Source organism: Dermochelys coriacea, chromosome 2, assembly GCF_009764565.3.
Source record: "Dermochelys coriacea isolate rDerCor1 chromosome 2, rDerCor1.pri.v4, whole genome shotgun sequence".
In the NCBI taxonomy this organism is placed as follows: domain Eukaryota; kingdom Metazoa; phylum Chordata; order Testudines; family Dermochelyidae; genus Dermochelys; species Dermochelys coriacea.
The window spans coordinates 83216478-83241524 of record NC_050069.1 but is presented as its reverse complement, the minus strand read 5'-3'; the positions used below and the strand labels follow the sequence as shown (position 1 = coordinate 83241524).

General features: G+C 42.6%; 1 protein-coding gene across 3 annotated transcripts in view; it reads left to right on the top strand.

The window, feature by feature from the left end:
* CABLES1 (Cdk5 and Abl enzyme substrate 1) overlaps positions 1-25047 on the top strand; it is a 118417-nt gene that overhangs the window by 88152 nt on the left and 5218 nt on the right. For all 3 annotated transcript variants that reach the window (XM_038389399.2, XM_038389398.2, XM_038389401.2), the window contains 3 exons: positions 4875-4974; positions 6627-6783; positions 7965-8068. In XM_038389399.2, coding sequence (XP_038245327.1) covers positions 4875-4974; positions 6627-6783; positions 7965-8068 — 361 coding nt within the window. The remainder of the gene's footprint in view (positions 1-4874; positions 4975-6626; positions 6784-7964; positions 8069-25047) is intronic.

The following is a 25047-nucleotide window of genomic DNA, read 5'->3' as shown; positions in this document are numbered from 1 at the left end:
TAGGAAGTGAAAAACGGGAGCCCAGTTATGGTGGGCAGACTCAGTCAGCATGTCAAGGAAAGGTTTGTTGTTGGCATATCTGGCATCTGTTCCTTGCCAAAGCTGTAATTACCCTTATCCCTGCAACAGAGTCAATAAAATGGGAGTTCTTCGCTGTGAAGGATGAGAACAATATTTCACTTTGGATTCCCATGAATCTGAAGTGCTGTTGTTTTCAGGTTAGTCTTAATTAATCTGTAATGGTCTGGGATCATCGAGTATATTTTACATTTCCAAATAAAATTCACTTATCAGGCACCTGTTGTTGTAAATAAACTTTTTTTTCTTTTTAGGTTTCTGGGAGTCAGGTTAATATTTAATTGACTTTTAAATAATTCACTGAAACGTTCAGCTAGCGTTGTCATTTAAAGAGCAAGTGCACAGCAGGAATCTCGCAGCGGGTTTTATAAGATCACATCCAGGCACCTATTTTAGAATCATTCAAGAAATGTTTCTTTACTGAAGCCAATAATGTGTGAGTTATGGACAGCTACTCCATACTTAAAATGCATGTGGTAAGAGTTTCTGCTCTGATTTCTGTTTGTTCTGATTGTTTGTTCTTTCCTATATAGGGCAGAAATAATCAAAGCCAGTAATTATCCTATAATAATTTTGCCATGGGATCACAAGTCACACAATGCTGTTCTAGGAAAAATGCCGTGGTACTGCAGTAAAATGCAGAGAGGGGAAAATAGCACATTTTCACTACTTTCACTGTAGCTCCCAAATAACCAGCATGTTGAACTCTGAACCCTGTCAAAACTTCAGATTTAATTTTTTACATACAGTCGGTAAATAGCACCCACCCACACCACATTTCCTGATACAAAGTGCACAAATAAAATTTTTAGGACCTAATTTTCCTGAAACTCTTATGTAAATCTGGGGTAACTCCATAGAAGTCAGTGGAGACAAAAAATAATGTATGAAGAGAATCAGGACCTAAGTGCATTATTATCCACTAAGGTAATGTAAGAGACCCTCACCTTGGCATGAAAGGTAATAAGTAAGATTTTCATTTTAACAACATCCCTTGTTTCTCTTTCCTTTTACTGGAGAGAGTGTTTAGAAGAAACCCCCCTCTCTGACAGTCTCTTAGATGGTATGAATGAGAGTGATAACTGTCCTTTTGGGGGGAAAAGAGAAGAAGTCAGTTGAAATGGTTGGAGCTGTTGTTGTTTCCAAGAAGACACACAAGAATTGCAAAAATGCAGCTTCTGGTGTTGACATTCACTTGCAATTGTACTGCTGAAACAAACACAGGCATAGCACATAGTTTTATCAGCCACTCTGAGACCTGGCAAACTTGTACTGGTATTGGGCTGTTTAAGTTGCATCTTCAGTCACAGGCTTATGGCAGTGTTGCAAAATATACAGATTTAGCTGGCTAAGCCACACTCTCATTATAGAACAGAAGGCAAAAGAAAGAGGGATAGGAAAGAGAAGAAATAAGGTGGGAAAGGAAAAGGACACAATGGGACAGAGTGACAAAGTCTCACTCCCAGATGGTGTTTGAGATTTAGCCAGAGTCCATGGAAGTTGCAATGTTATCTGGGTACCCTCTCTGCTCTGGTCTGTTCAAGATTTCTCTCAGGTTCAGGCAGTGAAAGCCAAATGCTATCCTGGTAAATCCCAGGGTCTCAGAAAATATGGGGGGGATGGCAGCAATAATGGTGAAGGTTGCTTCTTTCTGTTCTTTGATCTTTCAGTCAGCCAGCATCGAGGTAACCAGCTTTCTTCCCCACCCCCCAAAGTTTCTTCTTTGAGGACCCCAAAAAGGAGTGATGGGTGAAATAGCCCACTCTTATTATTTTGTCTAGCAATTAGGACTAACTTCCAACACACCAGTTTGGGTTCATCGATTACCAGATCCAACACTTTTCTTGTTTACAGGAATAACCCTAATACAATCCTTGAATTATAGCAGTAGCCTTTTTGTTTGGACTAATTCAGTCTGTCTTCCTGTGGCACTTTTTCCACAGCCACATTTATTGTTATAGGTTATTGTGACACTTCATACTTTTTTTATTCACTTTCACGCAGTTAGGCTCACAAGTGGATTAGACCGACCAGGCCCCAGTCATTTCAATAGCATTACCACAATATAAACAATAAAAACACAGAGTTTGGAGCCTTAGAAATAATATATATAAGATTGTCTGGGGGCCAAACAGTGGCAGTTAGCCACTGAGCAAAGAAAAGGGGCATCCCATGAGGCTCTTGGTGAGGAATAGAGCCTTAACAGTTACAGTCCCTCTCTGGTGCACAGGGGTGCTGCAGAGACTGCGCCTAAAGAACTATGGAGTCTATCTCCCCTGATGTGACTGGCCCACTCAGCAAGCTGTATAGAAAGAAACAGCCATGTTCCAGCTCCTCCTCTACCTGCTGTGAGGCTATGTAATCCCCAGGTGTTTAACTGTGCTCTCCTGAATGCCGGGATTGCTGAGTTATAGTGGGGAGAGGCTCCTTGCACGCTTCCCTAGTTCTCTGCATCCCAGTACAATGAACTTCTGCAGTCTGGCCTTGCATTAATAGTTCCAGAAAAAAAGTAATTACAGAATGACTTTGCCTAGGCTGCAAAAAGGTTGTTTGTTTAGTTGGTTGGGTTTTTTTAAGTGTGTCTGGTTCAGCAGGGAGCCTAAAGCTAACCCATGTGAGTCCTTGGGGCCTCCTCTGCCATATGGCCCTGCCCACGCTCGTAGACTTGCATTGCTTTAGGTCTTGGTAATGGGCAAAAGAACAATAGTAGAGGGTGGCAGATTGAGAGACTTACGTGCTCTGAGTAAGCACTGTTCTCCGCAGTCCTTTATTACATGGGAGAAGGATGTGCCTGCACTAAAGTGATCTCTTCATTTATATGTAAAGAAGAACATGCCCAATATTTTAGACCAGTCCTCTCCAGAAAAGGGAATTAAGTTCTTTCTAGCCCAAGGGCGATGGGTTCCAAACAATAATATTTTACCACTATGTCTTACAAAGTGAGCAGGCAGATATTACCTAAAAGAATAGGTCTTTGGGAAAGGAGAAGACTGAAAAGTGTGTAAGTGACACTTTCAGAACAGTACTTAATTTTAAATGGGATGAGAATAAATGCACTGTAGTAGCAGGGCCCCAGGGATGTACGTTCATTTCAGTAAAGTAAAAGTGACAGAGAAGATTGAGACACCATTCCTCATTAAACTTCAGCTAATGTTTAGGAAACATTGAAGTTTATACTCTTGTTAGCTGCCCCTGATCTCACCGAGAGAAGAATCAGTTCCTCTTAAGTCTCCAGAGGCTACATTTCTGAAAGACAGTTCTGCTGAGATTCTTCAACTGGTATGCTGGTTTGCTCCGTCTGAACATTAGCAAAGATACCTAACTTTAGTTTTTTCCCTTTGATTGCATTAAATAAAAACTGTGCTTGGGGTTTTGTTTTGTAGTGAGAAAGGCATAAGTTCCTCTATAGTCTCCATAATCTTTTTAGGAAGAAGACTAGAGTACTTTCATATTATTTCAAATAATTAATTTAGCGTCTTGGGAATTTTTTTTAACATATATTAATTTCAATTGTATTTGTTTAAAATAAAGTTTTTATGTTGGGGAACTAATTCAGTAGGGTCTTAAATACCATAAAAATGATACCACATACCATATTTTCCTTTTAATAGAAAGTGTTCCTTTAAGCCTCTTATTCCGAAGTGCACAGAACTTAATCTGGTGCTTCTGCTAGAATGTTATTTTTATATAATTGTTCTGATTGTGCAGTAAAATATCAGGTAACAAAATGAGAATGTAGCATTGTACTAAGTTAAATTCACTTAAACATTTACGTTTTTACAAAGGGTTAAATACCCAGTACAAAGTCTTGCTTTATTATAGAAACACTTTATCCAGAAGGTGGATACATTTTGCTGTTCATAAAAGTTTATTGTAATTTACGGAGCATTTATCCCCCTCTCCCCAGTTTTGAGGGAGAATAAACTGAATGACAGTTTGCATTGTGGACAGAAGGAAGCAGGACAAGGTAAACTCCTGAAGATTCAACCGTACAGAATATGAAACATCACAAACTAAGGCCCCAATCCTTTAGTCCCAAGTCCAGTGAGATGCCTCACAGTGGGTCTCATTTTTAACACCGCTATGTAGACTTTCCAGTTGTTTTGGCCCTAAGGCCCCAACACAGCAAAGGATTTAAGCACATGCTTAACTTGAGTAGTCTCATTAAAACCAATCTAATTAGGCGTGTGCTTGAAGTCCTTACTGAGCTGAGGCCTATAGTGCCCTTCCTGAATAGAGATGCTTAAGCATGTGCCTAACGTTAAGCACATTTTAAAGTTCCATTGTTGTTAGTGGGATTTAAGCATGTTTTAAAGCTAAGACCAGGCTCAAGAGGGGAGAACTTAAATATGCGCTGACATGTTTTCAGGCCTATGTAGGGATCAGGTGGACAAATCCCAGAAGATAAATCCTGCAGTTGCAGGGAAGCAGTCATTTGTGGATCTCCTTACCCTACACTTTATCCTCTTCCTTTTCTTTTGTTATGAGACAAATATATTATGATTCCCAATTCCAGCATGGTGCACCTTTCTTTGACTCACTCGGGGTTGGTTGGTTTGGTTTGTGTTCTGTATGGGTAAAACATAAACTATAAAGTTTTATAGAATTTTTAGCTATAAAGTATTTTCAGTAGTATAGTGCAGTGTGTAGAAGTTGTCTGATCTGAACTGCCTGTAGTATATGTTTTATTAATTTTATTATCTTATTTTATTTCTCTTTGGTGCAGGGTAGCAATAGACAGTGTTTCTGCTCCCATCTTACGAAAAATGTGTTTATTACTGGCTTCTGTTTTCCAGGGATACGAAATTAGAAGGAGGACGTTGTATGCCTACTGGAGGAGTGTGTTTAAAAGAGATAATTGGCCTTGAAGGTGTTGAACTAGGGGCTGATGGGAAGGTAAGAATGTTAGCTTATTAGATCTAATTTTATGATGAAAATGTAAAATAACCAAAGCCAAGTTCAAATTACATGTTGCATTGTAATCTACATAATGTAAGAGAATAGGGTACAATGCGGTACATACTGAATTATTATAAAATGAATGGAAAAAGAAAGTGTACAAGCTGTCAGTGCAAACCAACTAGTTTTTTCCTGAAGAAATCATCCTCTGGTCATAATTAGGGCTACAAATTATTAGTAAATCCAATAGCACTACTCTGTCCTCAACAGATCACGTCACAGTGTATTGACTGGTGTTAGAAAATCATGTGTTAGGTGATTACAAACAGCATTACAGCTTCCTTTTTTATTTTAGTGAATCTTATACATAAAATATAGCAATAACGTTACTTCTGTGCTGTGTGAATACCTCAAAAAATCCACAAATATTTGCTTGAATAAAAAAAAGAATTCTGAAACTTTGGGGAAATAAATTTTTAAGCATAGAGAATATATGACTCAAATGCAAGTATTTGTGCTAAAAACCTAGTTCAACTGGTATGAATCCAAGGAGTAAACAGAAACAACACCTTGCTATTTATTTATGATTTGTATTGTGGTAGGGCCTAGAGGCCCCAGCCTCATTGTGCTAGGCATTGTACACACACATAGCAAAGAGATGGTCCCTGCCCCAGAGATCTTACAATCTGTGACCTATATGCGCAATCAAAACTAAACACTGCTCACATTTTGAATTTGATATACACATAATGAACTGCTTATAAACAAAAAATTATTTTTGAAATTATTCCATGATTAATTTTGAATAACAAATACATTTGTAGAGCCCTTCAAATCCGTGGCTATCCGCTTTATATCCGTGGATATCTGCATCCACTGACTGTTTTTGTGGATCGAATACGGATACAAATTTTGTATCTGTGCAGGGCTCTATACATTTGAGAAAATAATACCAGCTTCCTGTTAAATGCATAAGTAGATAAAAAAGGAAATTAATCAAATAAACTATTCACTGCAAATCCTTCATTCATTTTTATTCCATGTTGATAGGCAACAGATTATCTGCAGCATACCAGTGTCTAATATCTCCCACACTAACTAAGATGTTAGGAAGAAAAAGTAGCTTCAAAAGAATTTAATCCTGAAACAACTGATACTACTGCTCAAGCAAGTTCACTCTGGTCCCAGCGGTGCTTGAGAACCTGTATACAGGAATGCTATTTCAGTAAAAGAAATTGTGGAAATCTGCTACAACTTTCCTAGGAGGGGAAAAAAAGCAGGTGAGGCCTTATCCAAAATCTACTGAAGTCAATGTAATCCTTCAGCTGACTTCAAAGGACTTTGAATTAGGCCCTTCATTAGGATTTAGTAAATATAACATATCCAGTTTTTTTAAAAAGGACATAACAGGTATGCAAACGCTTTTCAGGATGGATGAACTGATCACATGAAAGGAAAATAAGTGGCATTAATGGCTGGTATTAATCTGTGATTAACTCAAAATCCGAAACATAAAAAATTGAATTTGATGGCAAATGCCAGCCACGCTGCATGGCGTCCCCAATTTCAAACCCGGTCACATCAATTGGATCCTATTAAGGCTGAGTTGTGTGATTAACAATGTGCCTATTCTGGCTCTTTCTGTCTAGACTGTTTCTTACACACAGTTTCTATTTCCAACCAATGCTTTGGGAACACGGAGAAACACAATTGACTCCACCTCCTCCTTCTCCCAATTTCGCAATGCAAGCCATCGTAGCCTTTCCTTGGCAAGAGCTAACAGCACGCAGGGGAGCATTGACACAGGTAACTTCATAGGAGTTATTTATTTTAATATCCCTTCTCACACTTGCTATAGGAATTCTTCACACTGTTTGCTGGGGGGAATTTTTTTTTTTTTGCCTTTTCTTTTTTTAAAAAATGAAGCAAAGTTCAGTCTCCAAACAAAGTAACAGGTGATGTAGATTGTGGAAAAAACCTTTCTCTAGTTTCCCATACTTTGCTTAGCCAAATTGGTTTAAAGTTCATAGAATCTCAAACAAACAATATTACTGTGGCATGTAGCCCATTACCATCTTCCCACCCACCAGTCTCACTTACTGTGACTTTCTCAGTGGCTGTCTTTTTTTTTTTGATCATCATACATAAGGGCCAACTTTGTCTCTCTCTAAATTACTGTGGAAGAAACAGATGTTGGTAACAAAGTCATAGTTGTAAAAATCTTATTTGTGGCTTTTTGCATTATGGATAATGAAGGTTGCATTTTCAATATCAGAACAAACAAGGTTATGTCACCTTTTTTTCTCCCACTCTCCCAAAAGTAGTAGCTAAAGCATTATATGTTTAGGATATCTTTACATTTTACCTGAAGCAACTCAAAAGGTCTGTATAAATAGGAGAAAAATCCAGGCAGATGCTTTATCATATTCACTTGCTGATTAAAAAAATTTGAAACTTTTCCCCATGTCCTTGATCTGGTTTTACCACGTGTACCTTTCCTCTAAGTATGGAGGGGTGTGTATACTGTAATGTGAAGATCAACATTTAGCTGGCAAACTTATGACTCATGGCTACACTATGTAAATTCACAAAGAGTTGTGAATTCAGAGCTTGGAGAACTACAGATTATATTAATAAACGGTAGGTTCAACATCTTTCTTCAAATTATACTGTCATTGAAGCTTGGGGACTTTACATTCACCACAGCTTTAATGTATACATGGGTTTGTCACACACTTCTGTGTATTTAAAAGGAATGGCAAGCAAGAGAGTTTATGATTTTCAAAGGCCTAAGAGAAGCAGGCACCAAGCTATTATTCAATTTCTACAGGATTTTGTTGCTGCTATCTCCCTTAGGCTCCTTCAGAAGTCTCAGACAGAGGTAATTTTGTCCATTGACTGAAAACTTGCTTGCTGTATATGTTAAGTCTAAGACATTTCTTGATGCAGTTAATTGTTCAATCACTTTTTTCATATGTTCTTTATAGGCAGTGACCTGGGAGACTATATTGACTATGACCCAAATCTTTTAGATGATCCTCAGTGGCCATGTGGCAAGCACAAGCGGGTTTTAATATTCCCTTCATATATGGTGAGTAACACTTGATAATAGAGTAGTTAGTAGGTACATTTTGATCCTAGTGGTTAGGACTTTGAAATTTCCTGCTTAAAATCATCACACACCATTTATACCTCCTAGCAGCAGCATTTTGGAATCCCTTGCTCTAAATGACGAGGGACATGTAAAAGAAGGTCCATGTGGGTGTTATAAAAGTAAAAGCTTTTATTGCTGCTTAATTTCATGGACATTTTAGATGCAAGTCTTGTCGGTTAATAATGCGTTTATTCTATTCCGTCTTTCAGTGGATTACTTTTATTTCCTCTCCTTGGCACTTATTTCTCATGTAAATGTGATATCTGTTGCTCTTAGTTTTGTATGAAGCTGCACAAACAGCGCTGTGTTTTTTTTATTCCTGTCATCACTAGGACAGAACTCTGGTTTCCAGCAGGTTCTTTTACGTTCTTTGACGGTGTTGTATAGGCTGCTCTCTGTTTTGGCATGGGTTGCTCTTTGTTGTCTCAAAATAAGAAGGAAAGTCCCATCACTGGCATAAGCCTTATATTTTCCATGATGTCCAAAGCTGTAGTAATTCAGGCTCATAATTCTGCCCATCTCAGTATTTTATGTGAAAAGAGAAATGGTTCTGCAGCCTTCTGTTTATTTTTAATTGCATCAAGTTTACATTATCCTTCCTAGAATTTGGTGCACATCTTTTGATTGAGGGGGCAGTTTTGCAACATGCATTACACAAGAGTGCATGTGCCCATGCACAGAGCATCCAAAGAAGGTGAAACAATAGGAAAAAAATTAAGACTCCCCTCAAAAATGGCAAGTTTACATTTATAACTATGTATTTGGATAGAGCTATATGGCTTGAAATCTCAGAAAAAATAGTCCATAACAGAAAGTTATTGGGTCAAGTATTGACGTAGCTCAAAACAGGTCGTCTTGATACTAGTACACGAGCAGCTAAGCATATGCTGTGTAAAGTTTCTTTTTTCCCGACCAGTCTTTATTTGATAAACAAGATACAAGTGTTCTCTTTCCACCCATTATTTCTTCAAACTAACACACTGTGTGCTCCAGTCAGAAGTGAAGTCTGCTCCTCACTGCCAGATGTTTTCTAGCTATTGCATAGAATGGTTTGATTTAGTTCTGCCGCTCCCTTTGTGATGACAGATCTGTCTCTCGAAGGGACAAATGTAGAATCTGCTCTGCTTTACTTCCTCTTAATTTCACTCTAGGAGCTTGAGAGGTATTTTGGCTTGCACCTCATGGCTAGTGAAATCTAGTGGGGAAAATACTGGATCTGTTTTGAGATACCTCCCTGCTTCGCTGTCCCTGGCAGAGAGGGTGTCAGGGATGGGACAAGGCCATCCCAGTGATCCTGTGCTGCTACAGCAGTCCCTTGGCAACTATTGCAGATGGACATAAGTTAGAGCAGCCTACAGGGGCTTTCCACCAGGCACTGAACTGGCACCTGGTTGTCTGAGATATCAGGGGAGTGCAGAAATTGCATTCAGTCACTTTGGGTCCTACACGGGGTGCCGTTCAGCCAGACCTGGGAATCTGGGTTCTGGGAATCAGAACCCTGATATATATTGTTAAAATACACACACTGAAAGCACACAGATATAAAATTAATACTGGAATATAATGTTTTATAAAATGCAAGTAAACAGGATGTTACACTGGAAACGTGTTAATTTTATAGAATTAAATTAACATCGGTCCATGTGGCATGATTTAGGGGGATGACTAGCAGAATCTGGCCCTTAGTTTTAAACATTGCACACATTTTACTAACTCCTAGGCAGGTTTTTGAATGGTAATAAGTTTCTAACAAGAACTACCTGCATTTTGTGCTGCCTTGTCCTCAGATTTATTAAACTAGTAAGTGTTCAAAGTGGTTTTTAATAGAGGGAACACATCCCCACTGTCCTCCATCCGTTCAAGCCTTTATCTCAATAGGAATTTCCTGTATACATGCATCCTACACATATGTGTATATATCCACTGTGCTACAGGCCCAATTTCTGATTGAAATAACAAGTCATTTAAGATGGTTTGTTTGTGTAACCAGACAGTGATGTACAGACTAGGGGATAGTCACTTGACTATTTTTCCCCCTACAGCGTATTGGGGGATTTGCTGCTATGTTTTAGAAATGGATTGAGTGTCTTGAACAGAGGAAAATTGCACCTGTTCATTGTGAAGTAGATTCATTAGAGGGCTGCAATATCTCATTTGTCATAGCTATCCTAGATCTTTGAATGTACTCACTTTTTCTCTCCCGCTCATCTCAGAAAGTTGCTCAAAGCACCCAAGAGTTGGTTGATGTCTCATGTCCTTTCCTGTCCTAGTAGCATGCCAAAGTGATATTTACTTATATGTTCTTTTATCTTACTGGTTATTCAATCTCCTCCCTTCCCCCCTCATCTTTATAAAGCTATGTATACAACTTCCCTGCAGGCAAGCTGCTCGAAAATAGTCATGTCTGACATGACCTCTGACCTCCCAAACTGCCTCTTCTGCCAAAAAAAAAAAAAAGTGTGCACAGTACAGGCATGGGGCCATACGTTCATCATACTGTCCAAATATCTGTCACCTATTGTAGATTAAGATGCTGTTTTGTCTTGAGACTTCCGAAAGAGTGTATTAAAATAACAAATGCTTTTTCACTTCTTTATATAATGAAGCTGGGAAAATGATACCCATTTAATTAGCTCTCTGTATAATTTATAGTATAGTCCATATAGCCAAACCAAGTGATGTGGTAAAAAGATGTGAAAAATAGCTTAAAATCCAATAAATGAAGTTGGATTTGTACAAATGCATGGAACAGGAGACAGACCACTATTGCAGAAATTACAAATGCGAGGGCAATTTGGAGACAGTCTGGTAGTTCACAATGCTCTGTTAATATAGCTGACTGTGTTGGAAATTTGATTCTGAGGATGCCTCAATATCCTTAAGAAAGGGAAAATGCTAGATGAATGGTATAAAAGCTTTATGGTGCCTATTTTTAAACATAAAGGAGATATTACTCTGTATGCGGATTATCACCCAATTAAGGTGACATCACATGCTATAAAAGTGTGGGAGAAGATTACTAAAAAGGATCTGTGTGGAATGGTTGAAATTTGGAAATGTGCGTATGGATGCATGCAAGGAAGAAGCACAGTGGATGCCATATTTGTGCTACAAATCCTTACGGAATTGTTTGGAGTGAAGAGATACTCTTGGTCTTTGTGGACCTGGAGAAGGCATATGATCATTTACCAAGAGAACTAGTTTGGTGGCATTTGTGGTGCGCCAGAAAGATATGTTCATCTTACCCAGTATATATATGATGGTGTGACTACTGTGGTCAAAACTATATATATATATATATCAGAGAATTTTCAGTAAATGTTGGCCTACATCAGCAATCAGTGTTGAGCCACTTTTTGATTGCGGTTGTCACGGAAATGAGAATTTATGAAGGGAGAAGCCTTGGAATAGGTTTTCACTGATGACTTAGTGATGTGTGTGGAAGATTGACAACTTTGAACTGGCAACATAGTTTTGAGCCGGATGGGCTTAAAGCAGCTGTTCTCAAACTTTATTGCACTGCGACCCCTTCAAAAAACAAAAATGACTACACAACCCCAACCCGCACAGGGCCCCGCAAAGCTAAGGTGCTTGGTTTTTGGCTTCATCCCCTTGCAGTGTGGCTCAGGCTTCGGTAGGGCTGGCATTAGACTTGCTGGGGCTCAAAGCAGAAAGCCCAAGCCCCGCCACCCAGGGCCGAAGCCCGAGTCCCACTGCCCAGGGCTTCGGCTTCAGTCCTGCATAGCAGGGCTTGGGCTTTGGCTTTGGCTTCGGCCCTGTGTGGTGGGTCTTGGGGGTTCAGCTTTATGCCCTGAGCTCCAGTGAGTCTAATGCGGGCCCTGGCAATCCCATTAAAATGAACTCGTGACCCACTTTGGGGTCCCAACCCACAGCTTGAAAACCACTGGCTTAGAGTGAATGTTGTAAGACCGAGGCTCTGAAAACTGAAGGAGAAGAACTCTGCCTTTGATATTCTTTATGGTGAGAGCTTAGAATAGGAAAACAATTTAAATACCTAGGATCAGTGGTTGCCGATGATGGTGTCCTCATGAGTGATGGCTGGCATTGTACTACAGCTGCTTGATGCAAATGGTGGGAGCTGACCCCAGTTTCTGTGACAAAAAGATGCCAATAAAGATTTTAAAAAATAGTGTATAAAACTGTAATTCAACCCATCTTAATGTACAGAACAGAGACTTGACTAGTTACAAGGAAGGAAATTATTATGCTCTCCACAATGGAAATGAAGATTGTTGAGTTGGTCAGATGGTTGGACGCTCCATGGGAGAAAATGAAATGAGGGGCCTAATACAGGTTGCCCCAGCTGAAGACAAGTTGAGAGGCAAGGCTATGTTGGTATGGACATGTCCAGCAGAGCTCCAAGAGTTACGATGCTAGGATGGCTCGTGAAATGATTGTGGACAGAAGACAACCAAATGGGAAACCAAAAACTTGGTATATGGAATCAATATCAGTGGACCTTGGAGAGACCAATCAGCACAAACGCCTGGCCTACTATCATGAGTTTTGGAAGAAGGCTATAAAACTCGCTGATCCTGAATAGGGAAGTAGAAAGAAAGAAGAAGAGGATGCCTTGATATTAGATAGCAACACAATCTACATAGTACAGAAGTGTGTTTTGCTTAGAAGAGCTATCTATCCTGTTCTGGGGGAATGTGCTGGAACATCAGCATTGATCAGAATCCTAGCCCAGGCAGAGCCTGGATCAGAGGTATGGTGAAACTTCAAGCATTCAAGATTGGCTGTGTTTCAAAAAAGTTCTCTGAGAAATGTGTCTAGCCGCCTCTCAGCACATATATTTGAAACTGCAGAAAATTCAACTTCTTCCTTTTGGCATCCTTTCTTTCCTCTTTTCTTTTACCCATTGCTACCGTTCCCCACTGTGTTCCCCACAACCTGCTTCTGATTCATAGATAATAAGGTCAGAAGGGACCATTATGATCATCTAGTCTGACCTCCTGCACAATGCAGGCCACAGAATCTCACCCACCCACTCCTGTGATAAACCTCTCACCTATGTCTGAACTATTGAAGTCCTCAAACCATGGTTTAAAGACTTCAAGGAGCAGAGAATCCTCCAGCAAGTGACCCATGCTACAGAGGAAGGCGAAAAACCTCCAGGGCCTTTTCCAATCTGCCCTGGAAGAAAATTCCTTCCTGATCCCAAATATGGCGATCAGCTGAAGCCTGAGCATATGGGCAAGATTCACCAGCCAGATACCCAGGAAAGAATTCTCTGTAGTAACTCAGATCCCACCCCATCTAACATCCCATCACAGGCCATTGGGCCTATTTACCGTAAATAGTTAAAGATCAATTAATTGCCAAAATCATGTTATCCCATCATACCATCTCCTCCATAAACTTATCGAGTTTAATCTTGAAGCCAGATAGGTCTTTTGCCCCCACTGCTTCCCTTGGAAGGCTATTCCAAAACTTCACTCCTCTGATGGTTAGAAACCGTTGTCTAATTTCAAGTCTAAACTTCCCGATGACCAGTTTATATCCATTTGTTCTTGTGTCCACATTGGTACTGAGCTTAAATAATTCCTCTCCCTCTCCAGTATTCAGCTGTATGGCCTCTGCTAATATTGTGTATCAGGATTTTGCCTCTAAAACTATTGACTATCTAAGCCAGTGGTTCTCACATTTATTGAATCATGCTCCCCTTCTGTGTGTCTGTAGCCTTTACGCCTCCACACACAAATACTGCCCAGCCAGAGTGGAGAGCAGCAGCTGCTGGCCCGGGGCCCAGCTCTGAAGGCAGCACCATGTCAGCAGCAGCACACAAGTAACTCTTTTCACAGCAGACTTACCACCACCCTTACTTGTGCATTGCTGCTGCTGCCACCCTGGGGCTGACAGCTGGAGCCCCACCGCTGCCTCCAGGTAAGGGATTTGGGTAGGGAGGAAGGAGAGCCTGAGCCCAGGGTGAGGGACTGAGTGGTGGGGAAGAAGAGCTGCCAAGCTGCCTCCCGGTGAGGGATTGGGTGGGGGAGAAAAACCCAGGCAGCAGGGCTCTGGCTGTCCCCTTATCCACTCTCCCCACTTCCTAGTGATGCTCAGCCCTTCTGCCCAATCCCCAGCCATCCGGGGCTGACAGTCAGAGCAATTTAAATAAATAAATAAAGTGAAAGCACACAGCTCGCGCCTCCCTTGACACAGTACCTTGCCTCCCTTTGGAGGCACACCCCATTGTTTCAGAACCGGTGATCTAAACACGTCTTTCGTTAGATGGGCCTTAAACTCCTGAACCTTGAAAATTCTCACTGCACCACTGGAGCAGTATCAGATAAGTAGCTTACTGGGAGTGTGTTCTTTGGTAATCAGGACCTTAGTCTATACTTTAAAATTGCATTTTCCATCCCTTTGTTCTTGCAGCAGAACCCAGACAGTAAGGTCCCAATGGTGGAGAGTCCATCTGAATTGCGGGTTGGGGGGAAGTTGGGAATGCTATTTAGCATCTCTCTCAGAAGTCCCCATCAGCAGACTCCTATGTAGCCCAGCCATGGTTTACGGCTGGCCTTCTCTGGCAGAACTCCTGGGATATGGATGTAGCCGTATTGCTGTCTACTCTCCCCTGGGGCTAAATCACCTGAGTGAAGAGTCCCTCTAAATCTGAAGCGGTGGCCGAGAAGGAGTTCTGCAATTATAATTCTGAAGGGTAGTTAGGTTAGTTATCTATTATGGCACTAACAAATTGAGAGAGCTAGTGTCCAGCTTGAAGCAACAATTTTCTGGGCTTTTTTTTTATTGATTGAGCAAGAGTGGCAAGTTTCATTTGATGGTATAAGGTGTTTTTTCTGTTTCAAGTTCTAAAGCTTAGTAGTTACCCATCTATCCTTGAGTACTTCATGTTGGCAATTAAAAAATGAAAGCTATACTAAGTTTCCAGAACAAGTGTCTGGATTTGTGTTAGAAAAAAGATTGCTATCCCTTATTAAGGCTACGATTTAGTCATGGGTATTTTTAGTAAGAGTCGTGGACAGGTCACAGGCAATAAACAAAAAATCACAGCCCATGACCTGTCCATGATTGTACTGTAAATACCCCGAACTAAATCTTAGGTGCTTGTGGCGGGGAGCGCTCTAGTGGCTGCTGCTGCTGCTCTGGGGGGCTGCTCTAGTGGATGCTGCTGCTCCTGAGGGAGGCGTGGGGGTGCCCAGGGCCCCCCCACCGCTCCTGGGCCTCTGCTCCAGGGCAGTGCCCAGGGCCGGCTGCCTGAGCAGCGGCTGGCCCCAGGGCCACCCCAGCTGCTTAGGTTGCCATGGGGTCAACTGCATCAGCCACTGCAGAAGTCTGGAAAGTCACGGAATATATGATTTCTGTGACTTCTGTGAAAGACTCACAGCCTTAGTTATTGTAGACTGACACTTGAGTCTAGTTCAAGTAGCATGATCATAGACCATACCACAATTATCTGCTGCAAACATGTCAGAAAAGATCACTTTGAGGGTGGCAGAGAATTATGGTAAAAACAGCTCAAATGGTATACTGCTAAAACTATCAGAGCTCTGACGTAATGCAGATCAGATGCTTGGTAATGAGTTGCAACAAAGCCTCCAGGTTGGTTTCCTGCTGCACGAAATAGTGTTTTCTGTAGCTTTCCTTCTTCTCAACCTTTGATTTTTGCATAATCGTCATTTACTATGACAGAGACAAATTCAGAATGTACAACTGTCCCAATCCACTGAAAGGCATGCACCTTTGTGATAGAACAGAAGCTCTCCTTTTCAGGATTCCTTAAAATAGCCTAAAACACAGTAGTAATTAACATCATCATTCAAGCTGTTTAAAGAGGACAGAGATTAACAATCATGACATTCGGCATGTCATGTTTCCTGGCTGAACTCTTCATTTATGCAGGGTCACCAATGTTTCTTGACCCTTGCCGTAAGCCACTGTATGAGTTATGCAGACTGGTTTTTACAGTGATTCCTTTATAGTAGTAATGAAAGGAATCTCTGACCACATTTAAAATTCTCAAGTCACCTATGTGAGTGTCACAATCACAGCCATATAAGCTATTTGATGACCATAGGGCAGAATTCCACAGGGAGTACACAAGAGTTTAGCAGGATGCAAGAGGAGGAGCTGCAAAAGTTGGGACAACGTGCTAAAAATATTGTACCCCATTAGCTGTTCTGCTTCAGTCAATCCTAAACCCCTTAGTGAAGAGGGTTGGGAAATCCTGACCTCAACCCAAGTATATTATTAATTAGTGCTGAGCTATGTTATTTTCAACTATCAACTCTCATGGTTAAAGCAAAGAAATGGGAATCAGGAATTCTGGGCTCTATCGCCTGTCCTACTCCTGACTTGCTGAGTAACCATGCACAAGTTACTTGTGCTCTCTACCTAATTTTCCCTGTAAAATGGGTATATCTACCTCAAATGGTTGTGGGTCGCACTTAATTCTTTAAGCAGTTTGGGCTTGATCCAAATGTCTGTGGAAGGACTCCCACCGAGATCAGATGAAAGATGTTGGACAATTGTCAAGTATGATATTGTATTTGGGTTTGTTTTCTTTGTATAAAGTATGCCATATAGAAAATAAAAGTGTATCTTTGGGGCATAGCAGATAAGGGCTTATAAAAGAAGGTTCTGGTGAGTGGGTGCCCTCCAACCAGTTCTAAAACGAAGGCTGTATACTGTGCAGAGTCCAAAACTCTACTCTCTACTGACTTTATTAACAAAAAGCAATAAGAAAGTTCAGACCTTCTCCCCTGGCTTGGCTGTCTCTAGGATTTCTCTCCCCTCTTTGCAGTGCTACTCCCACCTCACTTTTATCCAGGCAAGGCAAGGAACTGCCTGCCTCCAAAAATAGGCAGAATTTACTTAACCCTTTCTGAGCAGGATCAGCCTCTGCTGAGGTTAGGTAAAGGTATAACAAAACTAAATGGCCAGAAGCTGAAGGTAGACAAATTCAGATAAGAAATAAGATGCACGTTTTTAAACAGTGTGCGCAATTAGTTTTTGGATCAACTTACGAGGGGTGTGGTGTATTCTGTTACTTGCAATCTTTAAAAGCAAGATTTTGATGTCTTTCTAAAAGATCTGCTATAGCTCAAACAAGTTATGGGCTTGATGCAGGAATCACATGGTGATATTCTATGTAGGAGGTCAGACTAGATAATAATAATAATGGTGTTTTCTCACCTTTCTGTAAAATGGGCATGTTCCCAACTAGGCCAGCACATTACACATCTGAGAACTTTATGGAAGGTCAGTCTAGCAGATGCCTTACGGTACATATGAGGCAAGTTTGCAATCCTGGCATACAATTCAGGCAGCAACTTTTCAAGCGATGAGCTGTTTAATCTCTGGTGTCCCAGAATTAAACTATGGTATGTATACAAAGGGATAGACAGAGAAGATTTATTTGATTTGTTTCTTTGGATCCATCTTGCTGGCAACTTGGTTAGATGCTAAAGCTGTGGGTGGTGCGTTTGTGTCGATGTCGTGTGTTGTGTGTGACTTTTGTGTGTTGTGTGCCGTTTTGTGTTTCGTGCGACGTATTGTGCGCAACGTGCAACATGCGTGCTTAGAACCTCCCTAGTAACTTGTCTCATTTATTGGGCATGCAGAAAAACTCAAGATTGGCTTAACGTGCCACACAAGCATGCATCCTGGAATGAATGTGTGCATGGTTCTCAAGGTGATCGCAGGTTTCTGTTGTGTTTGCTCTGTCTAGCTGAATGGACGATTGCCTGCCAGGGTAAATAGCTACCATTTCAAATACACTAACGCCAGTGTAAGGGTTTGCACTAAGAATGCATAATTAGTTGCTTAGTTTCACTACGGTAACACTTATCTTACAAAATACTGCCAGTGGCAAGGATTTAAGGGAGAATATGTGGAGGGGGTGTTTATGGGGGGAGAAGTTTAATTGGAAGACTTCTCAATGCGCTTTTTCTTTTTAGTTCCCTCCCATATCTATACCTTATTCGTCCTTTATGGCTTCTAAACAAAGGCAGGAAAAATTACTACTTACTCCTCTCCTTTCTACTTTAGCCCTGGTCTACACTGTGGGGAGAGGGGGAAATCGATCTAAGTTACGCAACTTCAACTTGCATAATGTAGCTGAAGTCGATGTACTTAGATCGACTTACCATGATGTCTCCACCGCGGTGAGTCGACTGCTGTCGGTCCCCCATTGACTCTGCCTGCATCTCTCGCGGCACTGGAATACAGGAGTCGATGGGAGAGCACTCGGGGATTGATTTATCGTGTCTAGACTAGACGCGATAAATCTATCCCCGCTGGATCAATCGCTGCCCACCGATCCGGCGGGTAGTAAAGACATACCCTTAGAAAGTGTAGTGAGAACAGAAGGGCATACATGGCTTTTTCTAGGATTGTCATGTTGCCCTCTATATGAATAGCTGATTAGAAATAAAAGGATAATTACATTTCCCCCCATACCACTTGTTAGTTATCTGAAAATAATCCAAATTTATACTCCTCTTCAAGTGGCTTAGGCTTCCATAAGGATATAATATTGCTAGGCTTAAGCTTTTAAATAATCCTCATGGGCTCTGAGAACCAAAACAGGTTTATCAATTGTGCCTGCCAGTGGTGCTTACCTGTGGTGCATCTTCCCCCCCCCCCCCCCGGAGCATTGTCTGGGGAGGAAGCCAAAGATTAATCCATTTTATAACAAAACAGGAATCAGAAAAGATATGTTATCATTGGCTTGATTGGGAGGCAGACAGGACACACTATGTGGAATAAAAATTTTATTAAGATGATTTTAAAAAAAGTGAATGATACAGAGTTTAAGCATGGAAGTTTATGGTTATCAGTGAATAACGTACAGATTATCAAGGGGTGCAGAGTTCGGTTTAAAATTGGATGGCATAAGGAATACATAACCTGCAATATCCCCAATTTGGGCTAAAAGGTTAATGGGTTAAAGTCCAGACATTGAGATAGGAGGGTATGTTGTTCATATAATGGCTATGTTCAGGTGTGGAATATGATGAGTGGATACGATGATGAGTATGGATTGACCCTCATTTGGTGAGATTTAGCGTTCAGTGAGTTTATGGTTCCAGTTCATATGGTCCAACAGAAAAAGTCTCGCGGTCCCTTTCTCGTAGTCGATGCATGTCGTTCCAGCTCATGCCTCCTGGTACTGTCGGTGCCCGGCGACGTGTTAGTTGTAGATGTTCCTGGATCATCATATGGTGTCTGAGACCATGAGGTGCTGCCTGAGCCATCTACATAAGTGATATACCTGCATGCCTTGGGGGGGTGATCAGGCAGGAGGCCAAGTACCTGTAGTGCTCAAAATCCAGATTTCTCACAACAGATGCATGATCTGGATTGTATGTTTTGTACTTTTATACGTTTCTGTACTAGACCTTGAGAGCAAAGAAGAAGTCTGGCAGATCAGGACCAGCCATTCAGTGCCCGATAATTCAATGAGTTAGAGTTTCTCTCAATCATGTTCATTATTCAAGTGAAAACAGTTTAATTAAAAAAAAATCCATCAATAGGGAAATCTCTGTACTTTTCCCACATGAATGTTTGAGCATTACTGATTTGGCCAACAAAGTAATGACAGAGGAATTTGGGAAGATCTTAAAGATAGGAGGGCAAGAGAGGCAGTTTTCTAGATAACAGTTAACACTCTGGCATCCCCCTCAATAGTCAAGAGTTCTTTTAGAATCATAAACTCATAGACTTTAAGGTCAGAAGGACCATTACGATCATCTAGTCTGACCTCCTGCACAACGCAGGCCACAGAATCTCACCCACCCACTCCTGTAACAAACCCCTGACCTATGTCTGAGCTATTGAAGTCCTCAAATCGTGGTTTAAAGACATCAAGGTGCAGAGAATCCTCCAGCAAGTGACCCGTGCCCCACGCTGCAGAGGAAGGTGAAAAAAACCCAGGGCCTCTTCCAATCTGCCCTGGAGGAAAATTCCTTCCTGACCCCAAATATGGTGATCAGCTAAACCCTGAGCATGTGGGCAAAACTCGCCAGCCAGACACCCAGGAAAGGATTCTCTGTAGTAACTCAGATCCCACCCCATCTAAGGGTATGTCTACACTACGAAATTAGGTAGAATTTATAGAAGTCGGTTTTGTAGAAAGCGTTTTTATACAGTTGAGTATGTGTGTCCCCACACAAATGTTCTAAGTGAATGTAGTCGGCGGACTGTGTCCACAGTACCGAGGCAACCGTCGACTTCCGGAGCTTTGCACTGTCGGTAGCTATCCCACAGTCTCCACTGCCCATTTGAATTCTGGGTAGAAATCCCAGTGCCTGATGGGGCTAAAACATTGTCGCGGGTGGTTCTGGGTACATATCAGGCCCCCAATCCCTCCCTCCCTTCGTAAAAGCAAGGGCAGACAATCGTTTTGCGCCTTTTTTCTTGGTTACCTGTGCAGACACCATACCACGGCAAGCATGGAGCCCGCTCAGCTAACCGTCACCATATGTCTCCTGGGTGCTGGCGGACATGGTACTGCATTGCTACACAGCAGCATATTGCCTTTTGGCAGCAGACAGCGCAGTATGACTGGTAGCCATCATCAACGTAGTCCTGGGTGCTCTTTTAACCGGGCGCCTGGGCAAACATGGGAGTGACTCAGCCAGGTCATTTCCCTTGTTTTTGTCTCATGGTGATGGAGTCCTACCGGCAGTGCACTGTCTTTTAATCTGCAGCCAGCAGAAGATGATGGCCAGCAGTCATACTACACCGTCTTCTGCCAAGCACCCAGGAGGTGGTGATGGCTAGTGGTCGTACTGCACAGTGTGCTGCCAGCAAGATATATAAAGAGAGATGAAGTGGCTCAAAACAAGAAATAGACCAGATTTGTTTTGTATTCATTTTCTCCTCCCTCCCTCCCTCTCTGAAATCAACGGCCTGGTAAACCCAGTTTTGAGTTCTATCCTTGAGGTGGCCATTCAGTTTCTTGCAAAGCCACCCTCTTTGTTGATTTTAATTCCCTGTAAGCCATGTTGTCAGTCGCCCCTCCCTCTGTCAGGGCAACAGCAGACAATCATTCCGTGCTTTTTTTTCCTGTGCAGGTGCCATAACACGGCAAGCATGGAGCCTACTCAGATCACTTTGGCAATTAGGAGCACATTAAACACCACACGCATTATCTAGCAGTATATGCAGCACCAGAACCTGGCAAAGCGAAACCAGGCGAGTAGGCGGTTATGAGAATGATGAGGACATGGACACAGACTTCTCTCAAAGCACGTGCCCTGGCAATGGGGCATCATGGTGCTAATGGGACAGGCTCATGCGGTGGAATGCCAATTCTGGGCCCGGGAAATAAGCACAGACTGGTGGGACCGCATAGTGTTAGGTCTGGGACAATTCCCAGTGGCTGCGAAACTTTCGCATGCTTAAGAGCACTTTCATGGAACTCTGTGATTTGCTTTCCCATGTCCTGAGGCACAAGAATACCAAGATGAGAGCAGCCCTCACAGTTGAGAAGCGAGTGGCAATAGTTCTGTGGAAGCTTGCAATGCCAGACAGCTACCGGTCAGTTGGGAATCAATTTGGAGTGGGCAAATCGACTGTGGGGGCTGCTATGATGCAAGTAGCCAACGCAATCAAAGATCTGCTGATATCAAGGATAGTGATCCTGGGAAATGTGCAGGTCACAGTGGATGGCTTTGCTGCAATGGGATTCCCCAGCTGTGGTGGGGCCATAGACGGAACCCATATCCCTATCTTGGCACTGGAGCACCAAGCCAGCGAGTACATAAACCGCAAGGGGTACTTTTCAATAGTGCTGCAATCACTGGCGGATCACAAGGGACATTTCACCAACATCAACGTGGGATGGCCAGGAAAGGTACATGACGCTCGCATCTTCAGGAACTCTGGTCTGTTTCAAAAGCTGCAGGAAGGGACTTTCTTCCCAGACCAGAAAATAACCTTTGGGGATGTTGAAATGCCTATAGTTTTATCCTTGGGGACCTAGCCTACCTCTTAATGCCATGGCTCATGAAGCCATACATAGGCAGCCTGGAGAGTAGTCAGGAGCTGTTCAACTACAGGCTGAGCAAGTGCAGAATGGTGGTAGAATGTGCATTTGGATGTTTAAAAGCACGCTGGCGCAGTTTACTGACTCTGTTAGACCTCACTGAAACCAATATTCCCACTGTTATTACTGCGCGCTCCACAATATCTGTGAGAGTAAGGGGGACACGTTTATGGCAGGGTGGGAGGTTGAGGCAAATCGCCTGGCTTCTGGTTATGCACAGCCAGACACCAGGGTGGTTAGAAGAGCACCGGAGGGTGCGGTGTGCATCAGAGAAGCTTTGAAAACCAGTTTCATGACTGGCCAGGCTATGGTGTGAAAGTTCTGTTTGTTTCTCCTTGATGAAACCCCCCACCCCTTGGTTCACTCTGCTTCCCTGTAAGCTAACCACCCTCCCAACCTCCCTTCGATCACCGCTTGCAGAGGCAATAAAGTCATTGTTGCTTCACATTCATGCATTCTTTATTAATTCATCACACAAATAGGAGGATAATTACCAAGGTAGCCCAGGAGGGGTGGTGGAGGAGGGAAGGACAAGGCCACACAGCACTTTAAAAGTTTAAAACTTATTGAATGCCAGCCTTCTGTTACTTGGGCAATCCTCTGGGGTGGAGTGGCTGGGTGGCCGGAGGCCTCCCCACCGCATTCTTGGGCGGCTGGGTGAGGAGGCTATGGAACTTGGGGAGGAGGGCGGTTGGTTACACAGGGGCTGTAGCAGTGATCTGTGCTCCTGCTGCCTTTCCTGCAGCTCAACCATACACTGGAGCGTATTAGTTTGATCCTCCAGCATTGAATCCTGCCTCCTCTCATCACGGCTGCCACCACCTTTCAGCTTCAGCCCTCTCTTCACCTGTCCTCCTGGTCATTTTGTGCCTTCCTGCACTCTGACATTGTCTGCCTCCACACATTCATCTGTGCTCTGTCAGTGTGGGAGGACAGCATGAACTCAGATAACATTTCATCGTGAGTGCGTTTTTTTCGCCTTCTAATCTTCGCTAGCCTCTGGGAAGGAGAAAATCCTGTGATCCTTGAAACATATGCAGCTGGTGGAGGAAAAAAAAAGGGACAGTGGTATTTAAAGACATTTTATAGAACAATGGGTACACTATCACAGTAAACCTTGCTGTTAACATTACATACATAGCGCATGTGCTTTCGTTACAAGGTCGCATTTTGCCTCCCCCCATCGCATGGTTAACAGCGGGGAACATTTCTGTTCAGCCATAGGCAAACAGCCCAGCAGCAACGGGCACCTCTGAATGTCCCCTTAAGAAAAGCACCCTGTTTTAGCCAGGTGACCACGAAGGAAATCTCTCTCCTGAGGATAACCCAGAGAGATAAAGAACGGATGTTGTTTGAACGCCAGCAAACATACACTGCAATGCTTTGTTCTACAATGATTCCCGAGTACGTGCTACTGGCCTGGAGTGGTAAAGTATTCTACCATGGTGGATGGAATAAGGCTGCCCTCCCGGAAACCTTTTGCAAAGGCTTTGGGAGCATATCCAGGAGAGCCACGAATGCCAGGGCAAATTAATCATTAAACATGTTGACTTTTAAACCTTGTATAGTGTTTTAAAAGGTACACTCACCAGAGGTCCCTTCTCCGCCTGGCGGGTCTGGGAGGCAGCCTTGGGTGGGTTCGGGGGGCATTGGCTCCAGGTCCTGGGTGAGAAACAGTTCCTGGCTGTTGGGAAAACTGGTTTCTCCGCTTGTTTGCTGTGAGCTATCTACAACCTCATCATCATAGTCTTCCTCATCCCCAAAACCTGCTTCCGTGTTGTCTCCATCTCCATTGAAGGAGTCAAACAACACGGCTGGGGTAGTGGTGGCTGAACCCCCTAAAATGGCATGCAGCTCATCATAGAAGCAGCACGTTTGGGGCTCTGACCTGGAGCGGCTGTTCGCCTCTCTGGCAGGCTTGCCTCAGCTCCTTAAGTTTCACACGGCACTGCTTCGGGTCCCTGTTATGGCCTCTGTCCTTCATGTCCTGGGAGATTTTCACAAATGTTTTGGCATTTTGAAATCTGATAGCACAGATTCCTCTCCCCATACAGCTATCAGATCCAGTACCTCCCATTTGGTCTATGCTGGAGCTCTTTTGCAATTCTGGGACTCCATCATGGTCACCTCTGCTGATGAGCTCTGCATGGTCACCTGCAGCTTGCCACTCTGGCCAAACAGGAAATTGAAATTCAAAAGTTCGCGGGCCTTTTCCTGTCTACCTGGTCAGTGCATCTGAGTAGAGAGTGCTGTCCAGAGTAGTCACAATGGAGCACTCTGGGATAGCTCCCGGAGGCCAATACCGTCTAATTGCATCCACAATACCCCAAATTCGACGCAGCAAAACAGATTTCAGCGCTAATCCCCTTGTCAGGGGTGGAGTAAGGAAATCGATTTTAAGAGCCCTTTAAGTCGAAAAAAGGGGCTTCATCATGTGGACGGGTGCAGGGTTAAATCGATTTAATGCTGCTAAATTCGACCTCAACGCCTAGTGTAGACCAGGCCTAACATCCCATCGCAGGCCATTGGGCATATTTACTACTAAATAATCAAAGATCAATTAATTGCCAAAATTAGGCTATCCCCTCATTCCATCCCCTCAATAAACTTATCAAGCTTAGTCTTGAAGCCAGATATGTCTTTTGCCCCCACTGCTCCTCTTGGAAGGCTGTTCCAGAACTTCACTTTTCTGTCACATAGGGAGAATCTCTCACTGCTTGGTTACAGCAGAACTCCTTTAATAACAAAAAGGAGAGGAGATCTCACCAAAATGAAGCTGTCACAAAGAGATTCTTAAAATTATTCAGATTGACTAAACATTGCTTTTATCTGCTTACTAGCACTCTAAGCTAAGTTATACAACCTTGTATTGCATTGA